We start from the raw sequence: 27,990 nt of genomic DNA, 5'->3' as shown, positions 1-27,990 counted from the left end.
CATCTCTAGAGGGAATAGATAGTCAACGTTTTGGAATGGTCCCAACCAGAAATGTCATATGTCTATTCCCTCCACAGATGCTGCCTGATCCACCGAGTTATTCCAGCACTTTGTGTTTTGCTCATAGAACATTACAGCACAGGAACAAGCCCTTCAGCCCATAGAATCTGCATCAACAATGATGCAATCTAACAACCCCCATTGGCCCGCACATGGTCTGGATCCCTCTATTCACTGCCTGTTCTGTCTAAATGCCATTTAAATATTGCTATGTTATCTGGCTCTTCCACCTTCTCTGGCAATGTATTCCAGACATGCACCACTCTCTGTGCAACCCCCCCCCCCCCCCCCCCCCCCCCCCCAACCCCCCTCACTATAAAGCGATCTCCTGTCATATTTGATATTTTAACCTGGGGAAAAAAGATTGTGACTATCTACCCTATATATGCCTCTCATAATTTCAGGTCAATCCTCATCCCCAATGTTCCAGAGAAAATAAGTCAGGGTCGCTCAACCTCTCCTTATAGCTAATACACTTGAATCCAGGCAGCATCCTGTTGAACCTCCTTTGCACCCTTTTCAATGCTTTCACATCATCCCTACAGTGTAGCAACCAGAACTGCATAGCATACTCTAAATGTGGATTATCTAAAGTTTTATACAGCTGCAACATGACTCCTGACTTTTATATTCGACACTCGACTGATGAACGCAAGTATATCATATGCCTTTTTTATCACCTTATCTATTTGCTTTGCCTCTTTCAGGGAGCTATGGACTAGCAACCCAAGATCCCTTTGTATATCAATGCTGTCTTGGGTCTTGCCATTTACTATATACTTTCCTTTTCCATTTGGCCTCTCTGAATACAAAACCTTCATCTGCCATTTCCCCACCCTTATCTGCAATCGATCTTTCCCTTGCTGTGTCCTTTCACGACCTGCCTCACTATCCACAAATTCACCAATCTTCAGGTCATCTCCAAATTTACTAATCAGACCAACCATATTTGCATGTAAGTAGATGTTAATGAAAATAAATACTAGGGGATTAACCTCTCCTTGCAAATGAGGACCAATTTGCATTTTCCAGTAAGAAAAGATGAATATTTAATTGCAAATATTTAATCACAAAAATGCATAAATGCTTTCAACAATAGTATTTTATAAAAGCTGGATAGGACTAAATGTTGCATGAGGCCATTGTTAAGTAATGTGTCATCGCTGCAATTTAGATAAAACATAATATTTAGTGCTGAAAAGACAATCTTACATTAATTTATGGCCAAACGTAGAAGGAAGCTCTGTTATCACAAAACCCTCTCAACTGCTGAGCTTAGAACACAACATGTAATAAATAGATTGGGAGGAGGGTGCCCTTATAAACAATAAAAAAGCCATATGTTGATTGCTATGGATTTCAGACAATGGTAAGAAAGAGGACAGATTCTATTTTTGTTTCTCTCTTTTAGTCAGATGTAAACTTGTCAGCACAGTGCTGTAAGATTTATGCAGACTATCACTTAATGGAATTTATATGCTTAAACTATGAGGCCAGCACAATACGGTAAGGAACTTACAGGAGTTGAAGGGTTTCTCACACTGATGCTTGGAGTCGTTGCTCGAAGAGCTCCACTCGTGCCATGGTAATATTTAAAGCAGATTTTTGTTTCAGCTGTAAAATAGATTAAGATCAAATTAAAGTTTGAAGGATTATTCTATGGAATGTCACAATTTCCTGTTCGACAGCTAATAACCAAGCTACAGCAATATTTTGATTTCAACACAATTTCTCACCAGTCCTCTCAATAGTACAACTGCAATCTCTTTTTAATTCATGTTATTTCCACACAGAATATTTGCACATATTGGTCGCCTAACTGAAACTCATTCATGTGGACATCACTCATGTGTGAACTTCAGTGTCGCGTATCACTGGAATAATCAAAAGTATAGACATCATGGACAAGCACAATGTTAATATTGTCAATGTTAAGATTCAGACTGCGCACAACACCATCAAGGATGATGAGATAGCAATTAGACACATAGACCCTTACTTCCTTTCTTTAAACTGCATGGAGTTTGTTTTCATTTCAAAGAAGCAGTAAAAGCTCATCACATGACATCGTGAAGTTATTCAAAAAGCACAAAGGATGGACAAAATTCATATGTGGATATTTTTGTTTAAATCAACCACTTCTTTTGATTCCAAAGCGACTCAAACGTTTTTAAATGTATGGGCACAAACATTACATGGAACTCATTAGTTTTGTATCATGTATATTAGAACTATATTCAGAGAAAGCTCAAATATACCAGCACTCTGCAACATGTTTACATCATACATGAGCTCACTCAAGATCAGATCTCAGCTTAATCCTGAGCTAAGCGGGTTGGCAGAAAATAAATAATAATTACACTAAAAGGCTTTTTTGAACAGGCAAAGCTCACCCAGACGTGATCCCCCCATTCCCCATTGGTTCTGCCCCAAACATCTTGGTGAAAGAGGTCACATGTGTTTTCACATGAGGATAAATTCTTGGAAAGCAGCTGGCCTGGATAGTCCCTGAAGGGTTCTGAAATCGTGCGTCAATCAACTGGCCACAGTCTTTGCCAACATTTTCAACCTGTCACGTCAACAGCCTTCCGTCGGCTTCAAGAAAATTTCCTTCACTCCAGTCCCAAGAAAAATAAAGTAACCTATCTCAATAACTCAGCGGGTCAGGCAGCATCTCTGGAGAGAAGGAATGGGTGACGTTTCGGGTCGAGAAGGGTCTCGACCCGAAACCTCACCCATTCCTTCTCTCCAGAGATGCTGCCTGACCCGCTGAGTTACTCCAGCATTTTGTGTCTACCTTCGATTTAAACCAGCATCTGCAGTTGTTTTCTTACACTGTCTCAATAACTACTGCCCAATAGATGCCCACATTTGTGCCAGTCTCCCACACAATCTAGAGCCCATGCAATGGGGTCTAGGTCTATGGAGGACTTCATCTCTTGCAATACATTCAGTCCTGGATCACCACAGCAATTAGAACACCTATGTCGGGATATTGGGCCTTGGACAACATAATACTGAATAAGCTCATCCCTAAACTTTTGAAACTTGGCCTTGGGACCTCTATCTGCAACTGGGTTCTGGATTTCTTGACCAGCAGACCTCAGTTGGTTAGAATTGGTCATAACATTCCCTCCACCCTGACCCTCAACACTGGTGCCACTCAGGGTTGTGTGCTCTGTCCCTTGCATGTGTACACGCATGACTGTGTGGTCAAGTACAACATCAACTTAATCTTTAACTTCGTCGATGACCAGATCTACAATAACGATGAAATGAAGTACGGGAAAGAGATCGAGAACTTTGTGAAATGGTGCCAGGGCATTAACCCAGCTGTAAATGTCAGCTAGACTGAAGGGGCGGTTGTTGACCTAAGGAAGCTAATCGGAGTGAACTCAACCCTCTCCTCATTAATGGAGTTACTGCAGAGATGATTGACAGCTTTAAGTTTCCAGCCATCCATATCACCAATAACCTAATATGGTCCCTTCACGCTGATGTGAGGATCAAGGCACACATCAGGTATTTACTTGGTATCTGAGAAGATTCAACATTTTCACGAGTATTCTCTTGAACCTCTCTACAGGTGCGCTGTTGAAAGTATTCTAACAGGATACATCTCAATCTGGTCAGCCAACAGGCTCTTGTCCGCCTGAACCCGTAGAGAGTGCTGAACATGGCCCAGCCTAGCACAGGCTTGCCACTGCCTTCCATCCAGTCCATCTTCACGGTGCGCTGCATCAGGAAGGCTGGACCAATGCCTGTCACTCTGAACATTCCTTTTCCCCTCTACTACTTCCTGGGAGCTGATACAGCAGATCGAACATTTGGATGTAAGAACAACTTCTATCCCACTAATATATACATCCTGAACCCCATTCCAGAAGGTACTCTCACGCTTAACTCCACTCTGTTGAGTTATTCCATGATTGTACTTTAATATTCTTTTGCACTACTCGGATTTTGCACAACAGTCTGAGGAAGGGTTTGGACCCGAAACATCACCCATTCCTTCTCCCCAGAGATGCTGCCTGTCCCGCTGAGTTACTCCAGCTTTTTGTGTCTATCTTCGGATTAAACCAGCATCTGCAGTTCCTTCCTACACAGTCTTGCACCATTCTGCTGCTTTGCAATCGTTGGTAAATTGATTGATGTATTTATCATTGCTGTGAGCTTCATGTGAAAAAGGAATTCCACACAATTTCATTGCACTCTGGTGTATATAACAATAAACTAATTTAATCTAATCAAAATCCTATGGAGAACACAGCTTTATTCTATGGGGTTTGTGACAGAAAGAGGACATGCCGCGATATTAAATCCAGGGGGATTTACGAGGGATAAAGTTAATGAGTTCCCAGAAAAGAAAACATAAACAGAAATGATGGTACAAGGATATGAGGACATCCAGGAGAATGATGACCTAAATATTTGTTTCTTAATACTTCTGATGTAACATGTAAAAACTCAGGATTAAAGACTCATTTCAATGATGCATTTCCATATTTACCGGGTCACAATCCCCTCATTCCCAGGGTGTGTCTCTCAATCCCCGAAACCCTGGTGAGCTTTACTCAACCCCCTTCACTACAACTGTGTGTGTGCCGAGCGGATCAATTCTATTATGTATGGATCGCTGTTGCAATCAAGATTAAAACAACTTGCAGGTTTGTACTGTGTAAGAAAAACATTCTATTTCAACAACATATAATAAAATATGTTTTTCTGTGTTTTTGCAGCGATTATCTCAGACAGGATCACTTTCAAACTTTTTAAAGAACATATAGCTATTTTTAATGACATTTATTCACAAAGCATATTTCTTCAAACTGATAAACTGATAAAAGATAGTTTGCATTTATTTAATGTTTGCCATTCACATTCTTCCTGAACATTTCACAAAACATAGAATATAGAACAGTACAGCAGAGGAATGGGCCCTTCGGCCCACAATATTTGTACCGAACATGAAAACCAACTTAAACTGAACTCATCTACCTGTACGTGTTCATATCCCTCTATTTCCTGCACTTCCATGTGCCTATCCAAAAGCCTCTTAAATGGCACTATCATATCTGCCTCCACCACCACAGGCAATACGTTCCAAGTTGCACCACTCTCTGTGAAAAAGACTTGTCCGCACATTCCCATTAAACTTTACTCCTCACACCTTATAGCTATGCCCTCTAGTGTTGGACATTTCCACCCTGGGAAAAAGTTCGGACTGTCTACCGTATCTATGCCTCTCATAATTTTACATACTTCTATCGAGTCTCCCCTCAACCTCCGACATTCCACATTCATAAACAATTCAAGTCTATCCAACCTCTTCTGGTTGCTGAAACCCCCTAATCCCGGCAGTATTCTGGTAACCCTCCATTGCACCCTGTCCAAATCATCTACATCTTTCACGTAATGGGGCGACCAGAACTGCACATAATATTCCAAATGCGGCCTAACCAAAATCCTGCAGAGCTCAATCATGACTTCTTGACTCAGCCATGATCACAATGAATGGCGGTGCTGGCTCGAAGGGCTGAATGGCCTCCTCCTGCACCTATTTTCTATATTTCTATGTTTCTATAATCAATGCCCCAGGCAATGAAGGAATGCATACCATACGCTTTCTTTGCACCCTATCTACTTATGCTGCTGTCTTTAGTGACCTATGAACTTGGACTCAAAGATCCCTCTGCACATCTATGCTGTTAAGGGTATTGCCATTAACTGTATACTCTCCCCTTACATTCAACCTCCCAAAGTACAACACCTCGCATTTGCACGGGTTAAACCCCATCTGCCATTTCTCCATCCATTTCTGCAACTGATATATATTCCGCTATATATTCTGATGCATTCCTCACTGTCTGCAATTCCTCCAATTTTGATGTTGTCAGCAAACTTACTCACCAACCCATCTACATTTACGTCATTGTCAGTTGTATATATATATATATATATATATATATATATGAATACATGTACAATGACAAATAAAGTATGCAATCTTAATGTAAGATGGTGGTACAAACACCAGTGAGATACCTGATGTTAATTTGCTTTTGCTCATGTTGGTTGATAATGACAAGGACCTTGTGAAAACCCTATTTTTCTTTAACTGATACTATTGGTAGGCACCTGAGACAAAATCTCCAACAACCAGCAGAGTGTGTAATTATGTCTCATAAATCAGTTTCTTTAAAGTGTAACTTTCTTTCTTTAAAGTGTAACATTTCACCATCAAGCATTTTTGTTCAAAACAAATAATTTTAGTCACAGTTAACAATAATAATAGGTTTGATCAAGTGCCAACATTAAGTTAGCCCGAGGTAACTCATTTCTGCATTGGAGCCTCAGGCTTGCTACAACACTAAATCATATTTTGTTCCAATGAAACTTCGTTCATGCAATGTTAGGCCATGGAACCCCTCCTGTCTAATTCTATGTTCAATCCCATCAAATCGGCAGCAATTAAATCAATATGACGTTCTGAAACAAAGCAAAAATTCTGGAAGAACTTATAAGGTCACTTATGACCTTATAAGTTCTTCCAGAATTTTTGCTTTGTTTCAGATTTCAGCCTCTGCAGTTTTATTTATTTTCCAGCATGGCTTGGACACAAAAGCACTTCTCCAATATGCAGCATACAAATGCTTTGCACAGGTTCAAGTGTTAATATACCATATTCTTGCCTTTTGAAAATAAATTATACTAACACAAACCCTGCTGATTCTGCCTTGGAAGTACAAGTGATCCCATTATACCAATGGCTTTAGTATAGTCCCCTGCCCCTTCTCCCCCTCTTCATCCCCCCTCTTCTCCCTGTACGCCACTTAGATACACACACACACACACATTTCTTCCCTCCCTTTCCACATATATTCCTTCACAATTTGTACTTCTTTATCCTTATCTCACACATTTTGTCTTTTCATTTTTGGCCTTTGTCAAATGATCTGACTGTCAAAACTTCCCCCTCACCAACATCTACCTATCACTTGTCAGTCCCTCCTCTCTTCCAATTTCCTCCCCCACCCCATCACAATCAGTCTAAAAAGGAGTCCCAACCTGATCCATTATCTCGAGAGATGCTGCCAGACCCGCTGAGTTACTCCGGCATGTAGTGTCTTTTTTAGTATAGTCATCCTGGTTTGCAGCTGAAACTGGCCACTTTCAAATACAAAACCCAAATCATGATTGAAGAACCACTCCTGATGTTGAGTTCCTCTTAATGCAGCTGGTGCCAAGAGTTCAGCCTTCGACTAATGTGTTTTGCATGCTGACTCACCAGCAGTCCTAAAAGGAATTGCCGATAAACAAAAAATGTTTGGAATAGCTGGAATGTGGATCGAGGATTGTTCCACTGCAGTGTGTTGTGCAGCAGAATGTGCATTGCTGCACTGCAGAACTTGAATGCTCTTTTGCCCTGTAATATTCTATTTTCTTCCTGACATCTGGGATTCTATAGAACATAGAACAGTCAGATGGTGGTGAATCCGTGGAATTCATTACCACCGAAGGATGTGGAGGCCATCAATGGAAATTTTTGCGGCAGAGATAGATAGATAGATTCTTGATTAGTACGGGGTATGGGGAGAAGGCAGGAGAATGGCGTTTAGAGGGGAAAATAGATAGATTGAATGGCGGAGTAGACTTGCTGGGCTGAATGGCCCAATTCTGCTCCTATCACTTATGAACTTATGAACAGCACAGCACAAGAACAGGCCCTTTGGCCCGTAATGTCTGTGTCGAATATGATAGCAAGTTAAACTAATCTTCTCTGCCTCCATGTGATCCATATTCCCTGTGTATCCATGTGGCTGCCCAAAAGTCTCAGATGCCACTCTCATAGCTACTTCCACTACCACCCCTAGTAGTGCATTCCGAATACCAGCACCATTCTCTGCATAAAAAAACTGGCTGCAAACATCTCCTGTGAACTTTGCCCCTTTCACCTTAAAGCTATTCCTTCTAATCCTTGATATTTCCACCTTGGGAAAAACGTTCAGACTGTCTACATTGACTATCTTTCTCACAATTTTATATACTTCTATCACGTCTCCCCTCAACCTCCGATGTTCCAGAGAAAACAAACCAAGTTTGCCCAACCTTTCCTTATAGATAATACCCACTAATCCAGACAGCATTCTGGCAAACTTCATCTGCACTCTCTCCAAATACTCCCCATCCCTCTGTTCACTTTGAGTAATTAAGTAGCGACTGTATGATTCCAAGGGGAATCAGTAGCAGTATATGATGGATAAAGTGTAGGCTCATGCTACTGACTACTATTTTGAAAATCCCAATCCATGAAGCATCATTGTAGCCGTGATCAGATTTTTCTCCATTCCACCAGATTATTTCCAGGGTTGGCAGATTTAAAGCCATAGAGTTATTGAACATGGAAACAAGACCTTCTCCCCCAACTCTTCCACGGTGACCAATGTTAACATATAACATATAACAACTACAGCATGGAAACAGGCCTGTCCGGCCCTACCAGTCCACGCCGACCATTCTCCCTGACCTAGTCTCATCTACCTGCACTCAGACCATAAGCCTCCAATCCCCTCCTATCCATATACCTATCCAATTTACTCTTAAATAATAAAATCGAGCCAGCCTCCACCACTTCCACCGGAAGCCCATTCCATACAGCCACAACCCTCTGAGTAAAGAAGTTCCCCCTCATGTTACCCCTAAACCTTTGTCCCTCAATTCTGAAGCTATGTCCCCTTGTTGGAATCTTCCCCACTCTCAAAGGGAAAAGCCTACCCACGTCAACTCTGTCCGTCCCTCTCAAAATTTTAAAAACCTCTATCAAGTCCCCCCTCAACCTTCTACGCTCCAAAGAATAAAGACCCAACCTGTTCAACCTCTCTCTGTAGCCTAAGTGCTGAAACCCAGGCAACATTCTAGTAAATCTCCTCTGTACCCTCTCCATTTTGTCGACATCCTTCCTATAATTTGGCGACCAGAACTGCACACCATACTCCAGATTCGGCCTCACCAATGCCCTGTACAATTTCAACATTACATCCCAACTTCTATACTCGATGCTCTGATTTATAAAGGCAAGCATACCAAACGCCTTCTTCACCACCCTATCCACATGAGATTCCACCTTCAGGGAACAATGCACAGTTATTCCCAGATCCCTCTGTTCCACTGCATTCCTCAATTCCCTACCATTTACCCTGTACGTCCTATTTTGATTTGTCCTACCAAAATGCAGCACCTCACACTTATCAGCATTAAACTCCATCTGCCATCTTTCAGCCCACCCTTCCAAAAGGCCCAAGTCTCTCTGTAGACTTTGAAAATCTACCTCACTATCAACTACTCCACCTATCTTAGTATCATCTGCATATTTACTAATCCAATTTGCCACACCATCATCCAGATCATTAATGTAAATGACAAACAACAGTGGACCCAACACAGATCCTTGGGGCACTCCACTAGACACTGGCCTCCAACCTGACATACAATTGTCAACCGTTACCCTCTGGTATCTCCCATTCAGCCATTGTTGAATCCATCTTGCAACCTCACTATTAATACCCAACGATTTAACCTTCTTAATCAACCTTCCATGTGGAACCTTGTCAAATGCCTTACTGAAGTCCATATAGACAACATCCACAGCCTTGCCCTTATCAATTTCCCTGGTAACCTCTTCAAAAAATTCAAGAAGATTAGTCAAACATGACCTTCCAGGCACAAATCCATGTTGACTGTTTCTAATCAGGCCTTGATTATCCAAATAATTATATATATTGTCCCTAAGTATCTTTTCCATTAATTTTCCCACCACAGACGTCAAACTAATAGGTCTATAATTGCTAGGTTTACTTTTAGAACCTTTTTTAAACAAAGGCACAACATGCACAATGCGCCAATCTTCCGGCACCATCCCTGTTTCTAATGACGTTTGAAATATTTCCGTCATAGCCCCTGCTATTTCTGCACTAACTTCCCTCAATGTCCTAGGGAATATCCTATCAGGACCTGGAGACTTATCCACTTTTATATTCTTCAAAAGTGTCCGTACCTCCTCTTCTTTAATCCTCCTAATTTCCATCACTACTCTACTTGTTTCGCTTACCTCACATAATTCAATATCCTTCTCTCGGTAAATACCGAAGAAAAGAAATTGTTTAATATCTCCCCCATTTCTTCCGGCTCAGCACATAGCTGTCCACTCTGACTCTCTAATGGACCAATTTTATCCCTCACTATCCTTTTGCTATTGACATATCTGTAGAACCCCTTGGGGTTTACTTTTACATTACTTGCCAAAGCAGCCTCATATCTTTTTTTCGCTTTTCTAATGTTCCTTCCTGAGTTAGTCCCATTTGCTTACAATTGGCCCATATTCCTCTAAACCTTTACTTTCCATATACCTGTCCAAATGTCCTTTAAACATTGTAGTTATACCTGCCTCAACCATTTCCTCTGGCAGCTTGTTTCATATACCCATCACCCCGTGAAAAATGTGCCTCTCCGATCCACTTTAAATCTGTCCCCTCTCAGTTTAAACCTTTGCCCTCTAGGTTTAGAGTCCACTACCCTGGGAAAAATCCTGAAAGATCTAACCTATCCATGTTCCTCATGATTTTATAAATCTCTATCACGTCATTCCCCAGCTTCGCTCGTTCTGGGGAAAGGTATCCCAGCCGATCCAGTTTCTCCTCATAACTCAAGCACACCAGTCCTGGCAACATCCTTTCCTTTCTTACCAAGACCAGAACTGTATACAATATTCAAGATAAAGTCTGGCCTATGACGCTATAAAACAAGGTTCGCACTCTTGTATCAATTCCCTGTCCAATGAAAGCAAGCGTGCCATCTGCACTATGGATTCACTATGGGTTACCCATCCATTTACCTTTGTCGCCATTTTGTCTGTGCATGATTCTACTTTTAGGGAACTATGTGCTTTTATACCTAAGTCTCTCTTTTCTACAATACTCTCCAGGACCTTGTCTTTTACTGTGTACGTCCTGCTCTGGTTTAACTTAAAAATTGGAGAGCCTTGAGATACTAGGTTATAAGGCAATAATAGAATTTGGTGAAAGTTAGCTATGTAGCATTCCCCAGAGTCCATATGTGCATCACTGTTTGTTTTTTATCCCTTCACAATTCGATTTATCGCTATTCAATAATTTTAACGCAAAGAGAGACATGTACATTGTTTAGAAAATGTACATTTTACAATTTTCTCAGACCTAGAGTTCCCAATTTATTCCAAATTTCAATTGCAGTTTGTGACCATCCAATGCTGGGCAATTTAAGGGCCTGTCCCACTTAGGCGATTTTAAGGCGACTGCCAGCGACTAGGCTGTCGCCGTATGTTCGCCGGGGTGTCGCGGGCATGATCGTGAGGAGTCTTCAATGAATCGTAGCGAATCTCGGTGCGTCGCGGAAACATTTTCCAGATAGGAATTTCTCGGCGACAGCTGGCTTGTCGCCAGGTATCGTAGCTTATTGCGGGCGCTGTCGCATGCTGTCCCCAGGTTTGCTAGGTTGTCGCAGATGCATTTAGAAGCACGTAATATTAAATTAAGAAAAGGCATCTGAAGACACCAGAAGATAGTTTTGTTTAAACAATTTATTTACCGTCAGGACATTTGACAGGTAGATTGGAGGCGACAGTTTGACAGTCAGATAAGCGTGGGAATTTCGCGATGTTTCCGAAGACGGTGTAATCTCTTAGCCAGGTGCTAGTTTCACAAAAAAAAAACTTGTATCGACCGAATCAGCATTGTCGTGGTCATTGTCGTAGGGTAAAAGAAAATTTTAGCGATCTGCTACGACTTTGACAGTCGCCGGCAGTCGCCTTAAAAATCGCGTAACTGGACAGGGCCTTTATGCTACTTATCAAATAGAACAGTGTGGTTGCACATGCACAGAGCTCACGTGTCAGAAGAATGCAGAGTAGGTAGTAGATTATATCAATCTTTGTGTGATGCTGACTTGTTCTTTGACTTGTCAGACTGAGTAGCTTCAATGTGCCGGAAGCAATTTGTCAGCCACATGTAGGAAGTTGGTCAGAGTTCCAGGAAGGAAACTATCCTCAAACTATCAATTCTAAAATTAGAGAGGCATTGATAAGGTAGACAGTCAGAACCATTTTCCCAAGGTGGAAATGTCCAACACTAGAGGGCATAGTTATAGGGAGAGAGGGGGAAAGTTTAATGGAGAAGTGCGGGGCAAGCTTTTTTTACACAGTGAGCGGTGGAGCCTAGAACGCTTTGCCAGGGGTGGTGGTGGAGACAGATACAATAGTCGTGTTAAAGAGGCTTTTAGATAGGCACATGGAAATGCAGGAAATAGGGGGATATGGATACTGTGCAGGCACACAAGATGAGTTTAACTTAGCATCATGCTCGGCACAAACATTGTGGGCCGAAGGGCCCATTCCTTTGATCTATGTTCTATGTTCCATCTCAGTGCCTGCACAGGGGTTTGTTAATTGGATTGGGGCTGAGCTGACTCCAGAGAATGATAAATAATCATCCCCAGTTCCATAGCCACAGGGAAGAAGGATCTCCTGTGACTTTCTGTGCTGCATCTTGGTAGAATCAGTCCGTTGCTGCAGGTACTCCTCAGGTTGACCAGTGTGTCATGGTGGGGGTGAGCCGTATTGTCCAGGATGCTCCACAGTTTGAGGAGCATCCTCCCGTCCAAGACCACTTCCCATGAATCCAACTCCACCCCCAGGATGGACCCAGCCTTTCTGATGAGTTTATTGATCCTATTGGCGTCCGCAGCCTTTGCCCTGCTGGCCCAGCACATGGCAGCGAAGAAGATGGCACTGGCTGCCACCGATTGGTAGAACATTTGCAGCATCTTGCTGCAGACGTTGAAGGAGCAGAGCCTTCTCAAAAAGTACAGCCGGCTCTGTCCCTTCTTGTACTCAGCGTTCCTGGACCAGTCGTGGCCTCAGCATTCCTGGATCAATACAGTTTACTGTCCAGGTACACACGAAGGTAATTGTACTGCCTAGTAAACTGCACATCCACACCATTGATGAAGACAGGGAACAGGGGTGTTCCTCTCCTCCTAAGGTCCACCACCAACTCCTTAGTCTTAGTTGAGCTGCAGGTGATTCAGCCCACACCACTCAACAAAGTCGTTGACTACACCTCTGTATTTCGCTTCCCTCCCCTCACTGATGCAGCCCACAATTGCAGAGTCATCTGAAAACTTCTGCAGGTGGCAGGAGAAGGAGTTACATCTGAAATCCGAGGTGTAGATAGGAAACAAGAAGGGAGAGAGGACCATACCCTGTGGGGGCCCCTGTGTTGCTCACCACTATGTCCGAGACACAGTTCTGTAGCCTGACATATTGTGGTCATCCAGTCAGGTAGTTGGTGATCCAGGACACCAATAGAGCATCCACCCACATCTTTGTCACTGCTCCCTAGCAGTGCAGGCCGGATGGTGTAAAAAGCACTGGAGAAGTAAAAGAACATGACTCTCACAATGCTTCCTGGTTTATCCAGGTGAGCATGGGAACGATGGAGCAGGTGGATGATGGCGTCCTCAACCCCTATCTTTTTTGTTTGGTAAGCGAACTGCAGGGAGTTCAGGTAGGGTTTAACCAGGGGTCGCAGGTGAGACTTCATGATGTGTGAAGTCAGCACCATCAGTCTGTAGTCATTGGAGGTACTGGGATGTGTCCTCTTTGGTACAGGAACCAGGCAGGATGTCTTCCATTCCAGTTGTGACAGGCTGTGACTCCAGTTAACCTAGTTGTCATTTACTTCCCTCATTACAGTGGATGAGACTACAGAGGGCCTGGTATTGTAACCTTTGCAGTTCTGGGTTGAGATGGCTTGTTTTTGCACCGCACCATGAGTGAAAGCAACCTGGAATACCTAACAGACACACCACAGCAAAGGCACAGGTGGAGTGGCAATGGTAGGATCACAAATTCTGTCATCCTGCGAGACCACAGCTGGCAATCTCAGGAACACGTGATCTGAACTGCTGTGGAACAGATGCAAGACCGAATCACCTTTGCTGCAAAGACCTCAGATTATTGGTTTTTAGTGGTTAAAACTCCATTGATACAGAGCGCTTCCCCACTTCCAGGCTTCAAATGATCGACTCCAGGAACAGTTTAGAGTCTGTGCAGTTCGTACAGGCTTCAGGGAGGCTTGGCAATGCTCATCCTTGCTCCATCCTCATATTGCGCATCCAGTCTTCAACTGAGTACCCTGGAATAGAACACATGTGCAATGTTGTCCTTTAGGGAATGGTGCATGAGGTGACCATGTTCCTGCCCTCCAATTTACCACTAGTAGATCTCAACTCTGAACTACCCACCAAAGCGTACTACCTCAGTGTCCAAGCTGGCAGCTGCAAGTTCAGGATAACAAGGATATTGTCTTCCTCAATGAAATATTGAGCCGTATCTTTACCAAACTTTCTTCTGCAGTGGGAAAAACGTACAAAAAAAAGAGGGAAATTCTTTAGCCTTAATTATCTCCATTCCACAACCAGGAATAGTCCAACCTCAGCTATCAATTTTTAAGATGCAGATGATGCTTGCACATATGTGCACTCAGAGAATGTACTCCTTCATTGTGATCTCCTTCACAAATGAACTGGCTTTATGATAAACATCTGGAATATCCATGCCAACCTATACATCTGTATGATGATCCCGACAACAGCAATAAAGGTTCACATTCTTGTGAGTCATCACAAACAACAATGGGAATCATTTTGTCATTTCTTGGAACCTCACAGCAAAGTCAAACATTGACAATGGAACTCACCAACCTCACCAGTGCACCAGCATAGCATGAAGACTAAGAACACACTCTCAAGTGTAGCTCAAAAAGGGATTAGGATAGAAAAATTAACTCAAGCTATGCAAGAGGTGGGCTTAATTGAAAACAAATAATGTCTGAAGGCTATTTAAGAAGTTATATTTTTGTTTAAAATTATGCAATGTCCTTCATAAAATGTCAGTATATTGCATTACAGTAAACCCTCCTTATAACAAATTTTGGTTATAGCGTATGCACCTTCACCTTCAATGACCTTCACCGCCAGGCCAGGCTGCCGATGCTATTCCTGGCCCACACTGCCTCCCCGGTTGCTTCCAGACGGATCTATCAACTTTCACCTCTAGGCCGGGCCGACGTTGACTCGCACCGCCTCCCCGGTTGCTTCCAGGCCAAACCACTGCCGCTATCGGCCTACACAGCTTCCTTGGCCTCTTCCAGGCTGCACTTGCCATCACCACCGCTGACCCTTATCTGCACTCAGACCCCCCGTGGGCAATGACCAATGACTCCGCCAATCCTCGCCACACCTCCGGCTGCCATCAGGCTGAGTCCTTCAACTCACTTGGATTCCAGGAACAGTTCCAGACTAGGAGACTGAAGAACTCCGAAAGATCACCTATTCATGTTCTCCAGGTGCTGCCTGACATGCTGAGTTACTCCAGCACTGTGTCCTTTTGTGTATTAACCAGCATCCACAGTTCTTTGTTTCTACTACTTGTACAATGATACTCTATTACTCGGTTATATCGGACAATCGGGAATAACAGATACTATCCCCCCCCCATGGTCTGTTATAACAAAGGTTTACTGTACATACTCTATTGAAATTGCTGACACCAATTGAAGCCCAGTGGAATAAAATCTGCATTTGCTAATATACAATTTATTATTTTGAATATTAGCTTTTATTATTCAATTTGTGTGACACATTGACGACAATTATATAGATATAGAAATGACTAGCAGGCATCTTTAAAAAAGATGTCAAAATTTGAGCAATATTATTTGCAGAAAGACATTACAAACTGTGTTTCTACACATTTAAGCTAGTTTTCCCTTTCTAATATCGTGGACAGCTATGGATGTACTGCTTTTGGATTGGATTTCTATGAATTCCTTTTCTATTTAATTGTCATCATTTAATGAAACTGATTTAACAGAATTGATGCCCATTTTGATCATTCAGATGATTTAACATTTATGTTTTATCTCAATTCATTAAAAAAAAAACAAGGCTTCAGCAAAAGTGATAAATGTCTGCAGCATTAAATTAGCTGTGCATTAAATTTTGTGCATGGCAAGTACTGACTGATCGCATTGCAATCTGAGAAAAAGGATGAAATGAACAGGGAAGGAAAATACATTTTCTTCAGTAATATTATTGAAACATTGTGAAATGAGTATGGACAGGACTAATAAAGTATGAATTACAGAGGATACAATAATGTTATAAAAGATACAGAACAAAAAGTGAAAAAAACAGGTTTTTGAGAAAAGGGACCAGGATAAGAAAATTATATATATTTAAAATAACCAACAATGGAAACCTGAAGCTAGAGTCTCTATACTTGCAGTGGCAAAGAGGTTGATGAGAAGTAATAAAATAGTTACAATATTATTGAAAGGCAATCCATACGTAGTATTCTGAGGATGGTTGGTTGGTATTTACCACATAAATGCAGCAACCATCTGACATTTAATGCTTTTCATAAAGTGATGAGGCAGACATTGAGATACAAATCTAATGGCAGTTAGTAATCTAATTACTATGTCCATTGCTTGAAATTTCTGTATTTTTTTACCAGTAAATAACATAAACTGATTTCTATTATTTGAGTGAAAAGTTTGATCTTCACTATTTTAGTCTCCCTTTGTCCTTCAACACATGCGATTAAATGGGTTATCCTCCTCGCTGTGAAAGATCTGTTCTTAATCTTCTTTTACTCATTATAGTGATGATGTAGTTCTTCATTCTACGCATGATGTAACTGAAAACTGACAAATGCTACTTTTAACATGAATTTAGGACTGATGAATATGTAAGCATCATTGACAGCAAGTGTGTATGGCACTCCTTACAAACAAACAAAGAATTTAAAAAAAACTAGGAATACAGGCACAAATTTGACTGAATAAAGTAAATCATTTAAGATGTTCTCACTGTATCCTCTTCAGCTAATCTTCCTTAATACCAGATTATTAGCTTCTGCATCCCTAGTGGCTTTGGTTATAGATAAGTAATGAAATACTATAATTCTTGTGCTCCCATTTTCATCATTCCAGTGTTGCCACAGAAACAGGATTTTCATTGCACTTCCAGTGACTTTGATGTTGCAGACTGGGGCAGCTATGAAAAATATCCTCCAGCAGAATCATAATGGATTTTTATCCAGGCACATCAGGGAAACTGAAATCTTAGTATTGTGTCGAGGATTAGTGGAGGTTTGAAGAGAGTTAATGAAGTTGATCTGGGATTTGTGGATATCTCTGAGAGGGATGGGTGGAGATCATTGCTGGCACCAGGTCCACCAATCATCTTGTGCGGTCTGGGGAGGGTTTCTCAGGCAATGCTTGCCTGCAGGTTAGAGTCACTGTCACACTTTTTAATATTTACAGAGGATTTCCTTGAAATCCTTTCTGTATTAAAATACTGAGCATGCGCCATGTGTAAGCTCAGGGGAAATGGCCTACTTTGGATGATTGAAGCTTGGCATTTGCAAGAACATCTCCTTATCATGAAATGTCATGCACAGGCAACAATCCATTTAAATCTGCTTTTTCTGCCCAAGTTGTGCATTTATCACTGGTTTAGCTTTTTGTCTGGTGTGCATCATCCACGTGAGATAGCAATCATTTTCAAAGGTACAATATACAAACAGAGAAATTAATTAGACCGAGTTCTGTTCCTCTGATAATTGTAGTGAAAAGTAGGTGAGAATATAAAGATATTGCAAAGGTTAAAAAGCACTCACATGGGAGTTGCCTTTGTTGACCATCAGACTGAGAAAGAGGTTAACACTTGCTCATAAATAGTCAGAAAAATGCCCAGTGGTTACTCATAGATATGTTGTCATTAATCAGAAACTTTTATTTTTCATAAATGGATATCTGATTTTGTTGAACATAACACATTTAGTAATTTTCAATCAATGTAATTATGCTGCTGTAGAATAAACATTTGTACATTTGTATAACCTGTCATCTTCTAATATCAGGCAAACATAATTTTGCTACTGCTCAAAACTAAGGCATTTTCATTCTTCAGGTGATAAATTTCCACTGTAATAATGAAACGTTAACATTTATCTGGCTACGAAGTATTGTACCTACCCAATCAGATAGAACATATCAAAATCAAATTAAAAATATGCTGTTACACATGAATGACAAAGTTAATTCCAGTTCTTTTGAACCACCATTTGTCATGGTGCAGGTCGCTCACATTTAATATTTTACATACATTTTCTGGTCTAAATATCATCACTTTGATTTGTTATTGTTTGTTCTAGTCACTTACCACTTTCTGCGTTAAACACCTGTCCCACACGTTTTCTTTAAACTTCCCCCTTTCTCCTTACAGTTATGCCCTCCAGTATTTGACATTTCTACCCTGGAAAATGATTCTGACTGTCTACCCGATCTACTGTATGCCTCTCATAATTCTATAAACACTGTCAGGTCACCCCTCAGCCTCTGACGTCCAAATAAAACTTTATTGTACAAACTCTCCTCACATCTTAAACCCTCCAATCTGGGTACAACCTGGTGATCCTCCTCTGCACTCTCTCCAAAGCTTCCACATCCTTCCTGTAACGAGGAAAACAACATTGCACAAAATACTCCCATGCAGCCTAACCAAAGTTTTGTAAAGTTGCAACAGTTCCTGACTTCTTGGGAGTTATGTACTTGGGACCCTACATCAATGCTCTTGAAAGGTCCTGCCATTTACTATATAGTTTCCCCTTACTTTTGATCTTCCAAACTGCAACTTGCCCAGATCAGCCCAGTTACATTTTCACCCCAGTCATAGATAACACAGTTGTTCAACTCTTGATGTTTAACTGTAGAAACAAAGAACTGCGGATGCTAGTTAATACAGGCAGCATCTCTAGAGAACATGGATAGGTGACGTTTCGGGTCGAGACCCTTCTCTCGAGCCCAAATGGCACTTATCCATGTTCTCCAGAGATGCTGCCTGTCTTTTAGTTTAGTTTAGTTTAGGGATAAAGCGTGGAAACAGGCCCTTCGGTCCATGCCGACCAACAATCACCCATTCACATGTTGTATCCTACAGACAAGAGCCAATTTACCGAAGCCAATTAACCTACGATATGATATGATACGATAGAACTTTATTTATTCCAGGAGGGAAATTAATTTGTCAAGTTATCATAAAAAACACAAAATACATGAAACATGAAAATAAAGTGACGAGTGGTGAGGCTTTGGGGATGTGCAAAGATTGAGGAGGCGGGAGAGGGGGAGGAATCAGTCTCAGTCTCAGTCTACCCCATGACAGAAGGGGGAGAAACATAGAAACATAGAAAATAGGTGCAGGAGTAGGCCATTCGGCCCTTCGAGCCTGCACCGCCATTCAATATGATCATGGCTGATCATCCAGCTCAGTAACCTGCACCTGCCTTCTCTCCATACCCCCTGATCCCTTTAGCCACAAGGGCCACATCTAACTCCCTCTTAAATATAGCCAATGAACTGGCCTCAACTACCTTCTGTGGCAGAGAATTCCACAGACTCACCACTCTCTGTGTGAAGAAATGTTTTCTCATCTCGGTCCTAAAAGACTTCCCCCTTATCCTTAAGCTGTGACCCCTGGTTCTGGACTCCCCCAACATCGGGAACAATCTTCCCGCATCTAGCCTCTCCAACCCCTTAAGAATTTTATATGTTTCTATAAGATCCCCCCTCAGTCATCTAAATTCCAGCGAGTACAAGCACAGTCTATCCAGTCTTTCCTCATATGAAAGTCCCGCCATCCCAGGGATCAATCTGGTGAACCTTCTCTGTACTCCCTCTAAGGCAAGAACGTCTTTCCTCAGGTTAGGGGACCAAAACTGCCCACAATACTCCAGGTGCGGTCTCACCAAGACCCTGTACAACTGCAGCAGAACCTCCCTGCTCCTATACTCAAATCCTCTTGCTATGAATGCCAACATACCATTCGCGAGGAGTTGTACAGTTTGATAGCCACAGGGAAGAAGGATCTTCTGTGGCGTTCTGTCCTGCATCTTGTCTTTGGAATTTGGGAGGAAACTGGAGCACCCAGAGAAAACCAACGTGGTCACAGGGAGAATGTACAAACTACATACAGGCAGCAGCACCCATAGTAAGACTTGCTGAGTTACTCCAGTACTTTGTGTCTTTCATGTTCAACTCTTTTGCAAATTATGGGCATTTCGAGTGGCCAGTCAGTTGAATCACTGCACCTTCAACGTGATCCCACAGGGACACAGCTGGGTAGCTGCCAGACCTGAATATCGTCCGCGAAATTCAAATGGAGTTGTGCTTTCAGATCAGAGAATCTAAATGAAACAAATAGCAAATTCCTTTCACATTATGAATATAAAATTGTTTTTTCTTTTGGATGCTGCCACATGGACTGGATGTTTCATCCAAAATATTGCTTGTAATTTATGCTGCCATTAGAAGAATCCAAGTGATTTAGAGCAAGCATCATTGATTCCTCACAATCTGCAGACAATACATGGAAATAAACTGAATCCAGAGAAATAATTGGTTTCATTAAAGGTCAGTTTGCAAACAATCTGCGTTGCCAAAGTCACTCTGAGCAATGAAGCAGAAGGAAAATTAGCTTTGTTCTGTATATTTTGCATTCATTTGCATTCTTAAAATGATATGTTGCCAGTATTGTTGTGACTGGCTGAAAATCTCTCAAAATAATTTAAGTCTACATTAAAAATGTCAGCTATAAAATGAATAGCAAACCAGACTAAGAATCATATGCAACAGAGAAAACCATTTTCTCAGAGAAAAACAGAAAAAAACAATTTGGACCATTTTATTTGAGGATATTTCAAATCAACCTGACATACCCCAAATTCTGCTTCATTTGGCATAATTCTTGAACCATGACAAGATGCCAGGAAGTACACCTTATTAACATAAAGAAAAACTGTTTCCAGCAATTCTAATGAGCTTTTTGTAGGGTAGTTGAAGACAATATTAAAGCTATGCTTATAAAACCTGAATTGTGGAATAATGTAGGAGTTAATTAATGACTGGTTCTGTTGTTCCGGTACATACTGTAATTGTCCTCAGGAATCAGTTATTGTTTGCCTGCAGCTTAATAATCTAACTGGTCTGAATAAGTGACTCCAATTAAAATGCCATTTTAAACTTGCACAGACCTTGGTGACAATATCTCTGGCAATATATTTTGTTCACACCTCTTGAAAATAATCCAATAAGAAGCCATAAATTCAATACCACGACTCAGTAAAATTAGCAGAGGCTTCATACATGCCGAGATTTTTCTCCCTTCAGTAAACAAGATGATGAATAATTTTGCAAAATCAGTTTTTTTTAAAAGTCCCTGAAGTTATATCCTCTTTTCACTTGGTACTTTTTGCAGAATCTGGCATGTGTTTTCCAATTAACGACTCCTCACCCTGCTAACTTCACACTTCTCTCTCGACCACGACCAGAAAAAGCCACAAGTATTCCTATCCTCTTCTTTGTAAGTGGAAACTCACACTCCCCCTCTCTGCGAGACAAAAAGGTATATAGTTCAAGTGGTATGAATGATGTTCGGCTTATGAACCGGAAATGCAAGGAAATGCAGATTCTGGAATCTAGAGCAGAACACAGTGCGCTGGAGGAACACAGTTTCCGTGGAGTGAATGGGCAGACGACATTTCGGGTTCAGATTGAATGAAGTAGGAAGAGAAAACTGGAAAAGAGAGGTAGGGGCGGGACAAAAGCTGGCAGTAATAAATTATTGCAGGTGACGGGGTGTTACGTGGCAGAAGGATGGAGCAAGTGATGAAGGCTAGAGGTGAGAAGGAGACAGAGGGTGTCAGATAAGGACAGGAGTGAAATGTAAACCCAGAGGGAGATATATGGATGGAAGGGGACAGAGTGGAAGGGAAAGAAGGTGGATAAAATGGAAATGTGGAACTCGGGGTTGGGAGACGAGTGTGAAAAGGAGAAAAGAAACAGGGTGATTGGGAGAGTGGAAGAAATGTGTGCCGACTGGGGGGTGGGGGGAGACAGGAAAGAGACAGAGGTGGGGGATATTACATGAAATTGGAGAATTCAATGTTCATACCATTGGGTTGTAAGCGACCCAAGTGGAAAATAAGGTGAGGTGCTGTTTCTCCAATTTGCGCATGACCTCACTCTGGCAATGGAAGAAGTCAAGTTCAGAAAGATCGGTGTGGGAATTGGAAGGGGAGTTTAATTGATTAGCAACCGGAAGATCCAGTAGGCCCTGGCGGACCTGAGCACAAATGTTCAGTGAAACGGTTGCCAAGTCTATGCTTTCACTGATGTAAAGGGAGCCACATTAGGAGTACTGAATGCAGTAGATGAGGTTTGAAGTGGTGCATATGAACATCTGCCTCACCTGGAAGAGCTGCTGAGGTCCCCAGTAGGAGGCGAGAGTGGAAGTGTAGGGGTTGGTATTACATCTTCTGCGGTTGATGTGAAAAGTACCTGGGGAGGGGCAGGTTGGGTGGGAAGGAATGAATGAGGGAGGTATGAAAAAGCTAAAGTGGAGGGGAAGGGACGGTGTGATCACTCGTGGAATCACATTGAAAGTGGCAGAAATGTTAGAGAATGGTAGATTTGGAGGCTGGTGGTGTGAAAGGTAAGGACCAAGGGAGCTCTATCCTAGAAATAAGGAACTGCAGATGCTGGTTTACAAAAAAAGACACAAAGTCCTGGAATAATGCAGCAGGTAAGGCAGCATCTCTGGATAACTTTGATAGGTGACATTTCAGGTCGGGATAATTCTTCAGACTCTGTCCTTGTTATGTCTAGTGGAGGAGGAGCAAGAACAGAACGGCAGGACACAGAGAAGCCATGGAAGAAGGATTTACCCCTAACAGCAAGGATAAAACCACGTTTACTGATGAACGAGGACATCTTGAATGTCCCAGAGCGGAAAACCACATGTTGGGAGTAGATGCAGCAGAGATGGAGAACAGTAATATGGCCTACTTGGCAGCGTGGGAGGTGTTGTAGTCAAGGTAACTGAGGGAGTCAGAGAGTTTGTCATAAGGGTCACTCGATAGTCTGTCACCTGAGATGAAGACAGAGGGATTGAAAAAGGAGAGAGAGATGGCAGAGGTGTCATTAATTGAACAGGCATGTTCTGGAAATCAGTGGCATGTTCTTGATACAGTAGATGAGGTTGGAGGAAGTGCAAGTGAACCTCTGCCCTGCAGCTGTGCCCTTGCTCCCCCTCCTCCTAGTTGTAACAGGGACAGAGTTCCCCTTGTCCTTACCTATCATCCCATCAGCCGTCGCATACAACACACAATCCTCCAAACCTTTCGCCATCTCCATCGGGATCCCAACAATAGTCACATCTTCCCATCTCCACCCCTTTCCGCTTTCCACAGAAACTGTTCCCTCCGCAACTCCCTGGCTAACTCATCCCTTCCCACCCAAACAACCCCCTCCCTAGGTACCTTCCCCTGCAACCACAGGAGATGCAACACCTGTCCCTATACTTCCTCCCTCAACTCTGCCCTTTCAGGTTAGGCAGAGGCACTTGCACCTCCTCCAACCTCATCTACTGAATCCGTTGTTCTAGATGTGGACTCTTATACATCGGCTAGACCAAATGTAGACTGGACGATCGTTTAGCTGAACACCTTCGCTCTGTCCGCCTCGATTTCCCGGTTGCCAAACACTTTAATTCTTCCCATTCCCACACTGACCTTTCTGTCCTATGTCTCCTCTATTGTCAGTGAGGCTAAACGCAAATTGGAGGAACAGCATCTCATATTTCGCTTGGGCAGCTTACAGCCCAGTGGTACGAGTATTGATTTCTCTAACTTCAAGTATCCCCGGCATTCTCTCTCTCTCTCTCTCTCTCTATCCCTCCCCCACCCAAGTCGCACCAGCTTCTCGTTTTCACCCAACAAACAGCTAACAATGGCCTGTTTCCATTATCATCGTTACTTTTTTGCATATCATTCATTTATTGTTCTTTATCTCTCTACATCATTGTCTAAATCTCTCATTCCCCTTTTCCCTAACTAGACTGAAGAAGGGTCTCGACCCGAAACGTCACCCATTCCTTCTCTCCAGAGATGCTGCCTGTCCCGCTGAATTATTCCAGCTTTTTGTGTCTATCTTCAGTTCATGAGGTTGGTCAATTCTATTTCAAACCTCTCCATGGTCTTCACAACAAAATGATCAGATAATTGCAGTACAGAGATTGGACTTGATTTTGGACCAATAAGTATTCAACTCAAGAAATAAGAGCAACACTGCAGATTGTTGCAGATTAAAGGACAAAACCCAGAAAAGCTGCAGGCCCTGAGACACAAACTCTCTTGGTCTAAATTTGTCTGCTTCATTGCCAGTCCCTCATCCAATATAAGCTTCAAGGTGAACCCAAACTGCACAAAATTAAACTGAATTGCCTGCTTCTTTACCCTATATAATTGGTGCTGTGGAATTTCTGTTACCGCCTTCTTTATAGCCAATTCTTCTCTAGGGTCAGCTCATTTACATGTGATGGTGCCAGACAGCTGGACTGGCTGGAAACTGCTGATCTACAGACGTCTGTTGTGTGACCTTTAATTGGCCTGATGTCAGAGGACACAAATGCCCCGTGAGTCGTCAGGTGAGCAAGGGCAACTTTCCACCATCTCTGAGGCATACAGACATAAAATAATACACATTTCACCAGAATAGCATTGTGTGTTATACTTACCCAAACCTGGGTAAGCTATCTGGATTCAATTCCATTCAGTAACCCAATGGTATATTTAGAAAGGCTAAATTGTTAAGTTACTAGACCATCAATTCTGGACAACTGATCCAGAAAAAATAAGCTCAAGCCTTGCTGCATGATAACTGGGGAATTTGAGTTCTAGTGTTTAAATAAATCTGGAATTTAAAGAAAAGGTTAATTTTGGTATTGGTAACATAAAATGTAGAAAAGAACCGCACAGTAACAGGCCCTGCTGCCAGCAATGTCTGTGGAAAACATGATGCCAAATTAAACTATTCTCAAGACCCCTCTGCACATGAATGCTGTTAAAGGTTTTGCCATCAACCATATACCTTCCCATTACATTCTTCCTTCCAAAGTAGAAAACCTCACATTGCTCAGATTAAACTCCATTGGACATTTCTCTGCCCCTTTCTGTAGTTAATCCATACACCGCTTTCTACTTTGACAGCCTTCCTTGTCTGCAACTCCAACAATCTTGATGTCACCTGCAAACTTACTAACTTACCCATCTACATTGACATCCAAGTCATATATGTCACAAACGACAGAGGTTCCAACACAAAACTACTGGATTATTATAAAAACCTATTTGATTCACTTATGTTTGGAGGGGAAATTTGCCATTCTTGCATGGTCTGGCTCTATGCGACTACAAAGCCATTGATTCAATTGACTCATAACTGTCTCCTTTGTTCAGAGACAAATACCTATGGATGATAAATGCTGACTTTGCCTATGCCATTTTATGAACAAATAAGTAAAAGCAAAAATAGCACAAGGGCACCATGGTGACGCACGAGACCCAGGTTCGATCTAACCTCGGATGCTGTCTATGTGGAGCTTTCACGTTCTCTCTGTGACAGAGTGGGTTTGCTCCAGGTGCTCCCATTTCCTCCCACATTCCAAAGATGTGTGGGTTTGTAAGTTAATTGTCATCTGTACATTGCCCCAAGTGTGCAGAGAGTGGATGGGAAAGTTGGATAACATTGAACTAGTGTGAATGGGTGATCGATGGTCAGCATGGGCTGAATGGCCTATTTCCATGCTGTATCTCCAAACTAAACTAATAAGCACATGCTTTGCAATCTTACTGATAGATTTCCAAAATACAGCTTCATAAATTTGAAACACATTTGTTTACCACTGTTACACAGATTTCACATGAGCATTGACTTTTTTCAAAAATATGGTACTAATATCAGTGAAACATTTCTCTAAAATATGTTAAATATTTCTTGCCAGAATCACAACTCAAGGGAAATGGGTCAAAGTATAAAGGAGATGTCTGGGGCAAGTTTCTTTTTACACAGAGGGAACGCACTGTCGGGGGGTGGTAATGGAGGCATATAGAATAATGGTGTTTAAGCGGCTTTTTAAAGGGCACGTGGATGTGCAGGGAATTTCGGTGTATGGATCATGTGCACGCAGATGAGACTAGTTTAGATTGGCATCATGTTCAGCACAAATAATGTGGGTTGAAGAGGCTGTTCCTGTGTTTTCTATATCCTATAGCCCAAACTTCCTATTGAGAAGGTTATCAAAAAAATTTAAAAGCTCAATTATGCAAATCACAAAGTGCATATTAATACATAAAATGTGAGAAAGCTAAATGTGTAGGTGTGTTGAATGTTGCATTTTATTTTATGAGCAGTTAATAAATTCTGAGCCACTGGCAAATTGAAGAAGCAAATTAATTATGGTTCTTTCTTCACAAATTGGTAGCTGAATCAACCATTTTGTAACCAGACATGTACTTGATGTTTTAAATAGGGGTTTAAGACATCAAATGCATATGTAAATAATATTTTAACAACCAAAATGTTGTCATGTTTGTTGCTGACAATCATAGGAAAGTGCAGGAGAAAGGTTTATGGTAACTAGACTTCTAAATGTACCTGTGTCCTCTTAAGGAGTGTGTTTACAGTGAGGGGATCGTGGGCATGTACGTAGCTAAATATCCCAGCAATGTACCTTATATAAATGTGGGCAACACTGTACCCCCATGCTGTCCAATTCAAGTTTCATTTCTAATCATTGAAAATAATTGTCAAATACTGTTTTTGAGCTTTTTCCATCAAGCAGTTCAAGAATAAACTATTTGTCCATGCCCTATGTATACAAAGGAACATTATAGGAACATCAGCAAATCTGGCAGAGATTTACGAACCATTATTAAATACAGGCGAGGTACCGGAAGACTGTAGGGTGGCAAATATATTCTATTCAAGAAGGGCTGCAAAGAAAAGGCTGGGAACTACAGGCTAGTGAGCTCAATATCAGTGGTCGTAAAGTTACTAGAGAGTATTCTGAGGGATATATACGCATTTAGATGGACAAGGGCTGATTGGAGATAGTCAGCATGGGAGGTCATGCCTCACAAATCTGATTGAGCTTTTTGATGATGTGACCAAAGAGGTTGATTAAGGCAGAGCTGTAGATGGATATATGGATTTCAGCAAGCCATTCGACAAAGTTTAGCATGGTAGGCTGCTCTAGAAGGTTAAATCCCATGGGATCCAAGGACACATAGCTGAATGGAAAGAAATTGGCTTCATGGAAGGAAGCAGAGAGTGATGGTGGAAGGATGTTTTTTCGGACTGGAGACATATGACTAGTGGTTTGCCTCAGAGTGTGGTGTTGGGCCCATTGCTATTTGTCATCTATATCGATGATTTGGATGAGAACGTACATGAAATAATTAGCCAGTTTGCAGATGGCACTAAAGTGGGTGGTATTGTAGGCAGTGAAAATGGTTGTCAAAATTGCAGCAGGATCTTGATCAGTTGGGCAGTTTGGCTAAAGAATGATTGATGGAATTTCATACCAAGAAATGTGAGGTATTGCATTTTGGGAAAACTAACATGGGCAGGACCTACACAGTGAATGGTAGAGCTCTAGTGGGTGCTGTAGAGCAGAGGAATCTAGGAGTGCAGGTGCATGGTTCCTTGAACGTGGAGTCACAGGTAGATCGGGTGTTTGAAAAGACTTTTGGCACATCGGCCTTAATCGGTCAGTCTTGAGTATAGATGTTGGGAGGTCATGTTGCAGTTATATATGACATTGGTAAGGCCGCATTTATAGTATTGTGTTCAGTCTGGGCACCATGTTATAGGAAAGAGGTCTAGCTGGAAAGGGTGCAGAGAAGCTTTATGAGGATGTTGCCAGGACTTG

At 41.9% G+C, this 27,990-nt stretch overlaps 1 protein-coding gene across 6 annotated transcripts in view; it reads right to left on the bottom strand.

The window, feature by feature from the left end:
* Positions 1-27,990, bottom strand: part of LOC144604083 (E3 ubiquitin-protein ligase HECW1-like) — a 316,240-nt gene that overhangs the window by 159,843 nt on the left and 128,407 nt on the right. For all 6 annotated transcript variants that reach the window (XM_078418197.1, XM_078418215.1, XM_078418186.1 and 3 more), the window contains one exon: positions 1,580-1,674. In XM_078418197.1, coding sequence (XP_078274323.1) covers positions 1,580-1,674 — 95 coding nt within the window. The remainder of the gene's footprint in view (positions 1-1,579; positions 1,675-27,990) is intronic.

Source organism: Rhinoraja longicauda, chromosome 2 (assembly GCF_053455715.1).
Source record: "Rhinoraja longicauda isolate Sanriku21f chromosome 2, sRhiLon1.1, whole genome shotgun sequence".
Classification (NCBI taxonomy): Eukaryota; Metazoa; Chordata; class Chondrichthyes; order Rajiformes; family Arhynchobatidae; genus Rhinoraja; species Rhinoraja longicauda.
This window is presented reverse-complemented; position numbering and strand designations above follow the sequence as displayed.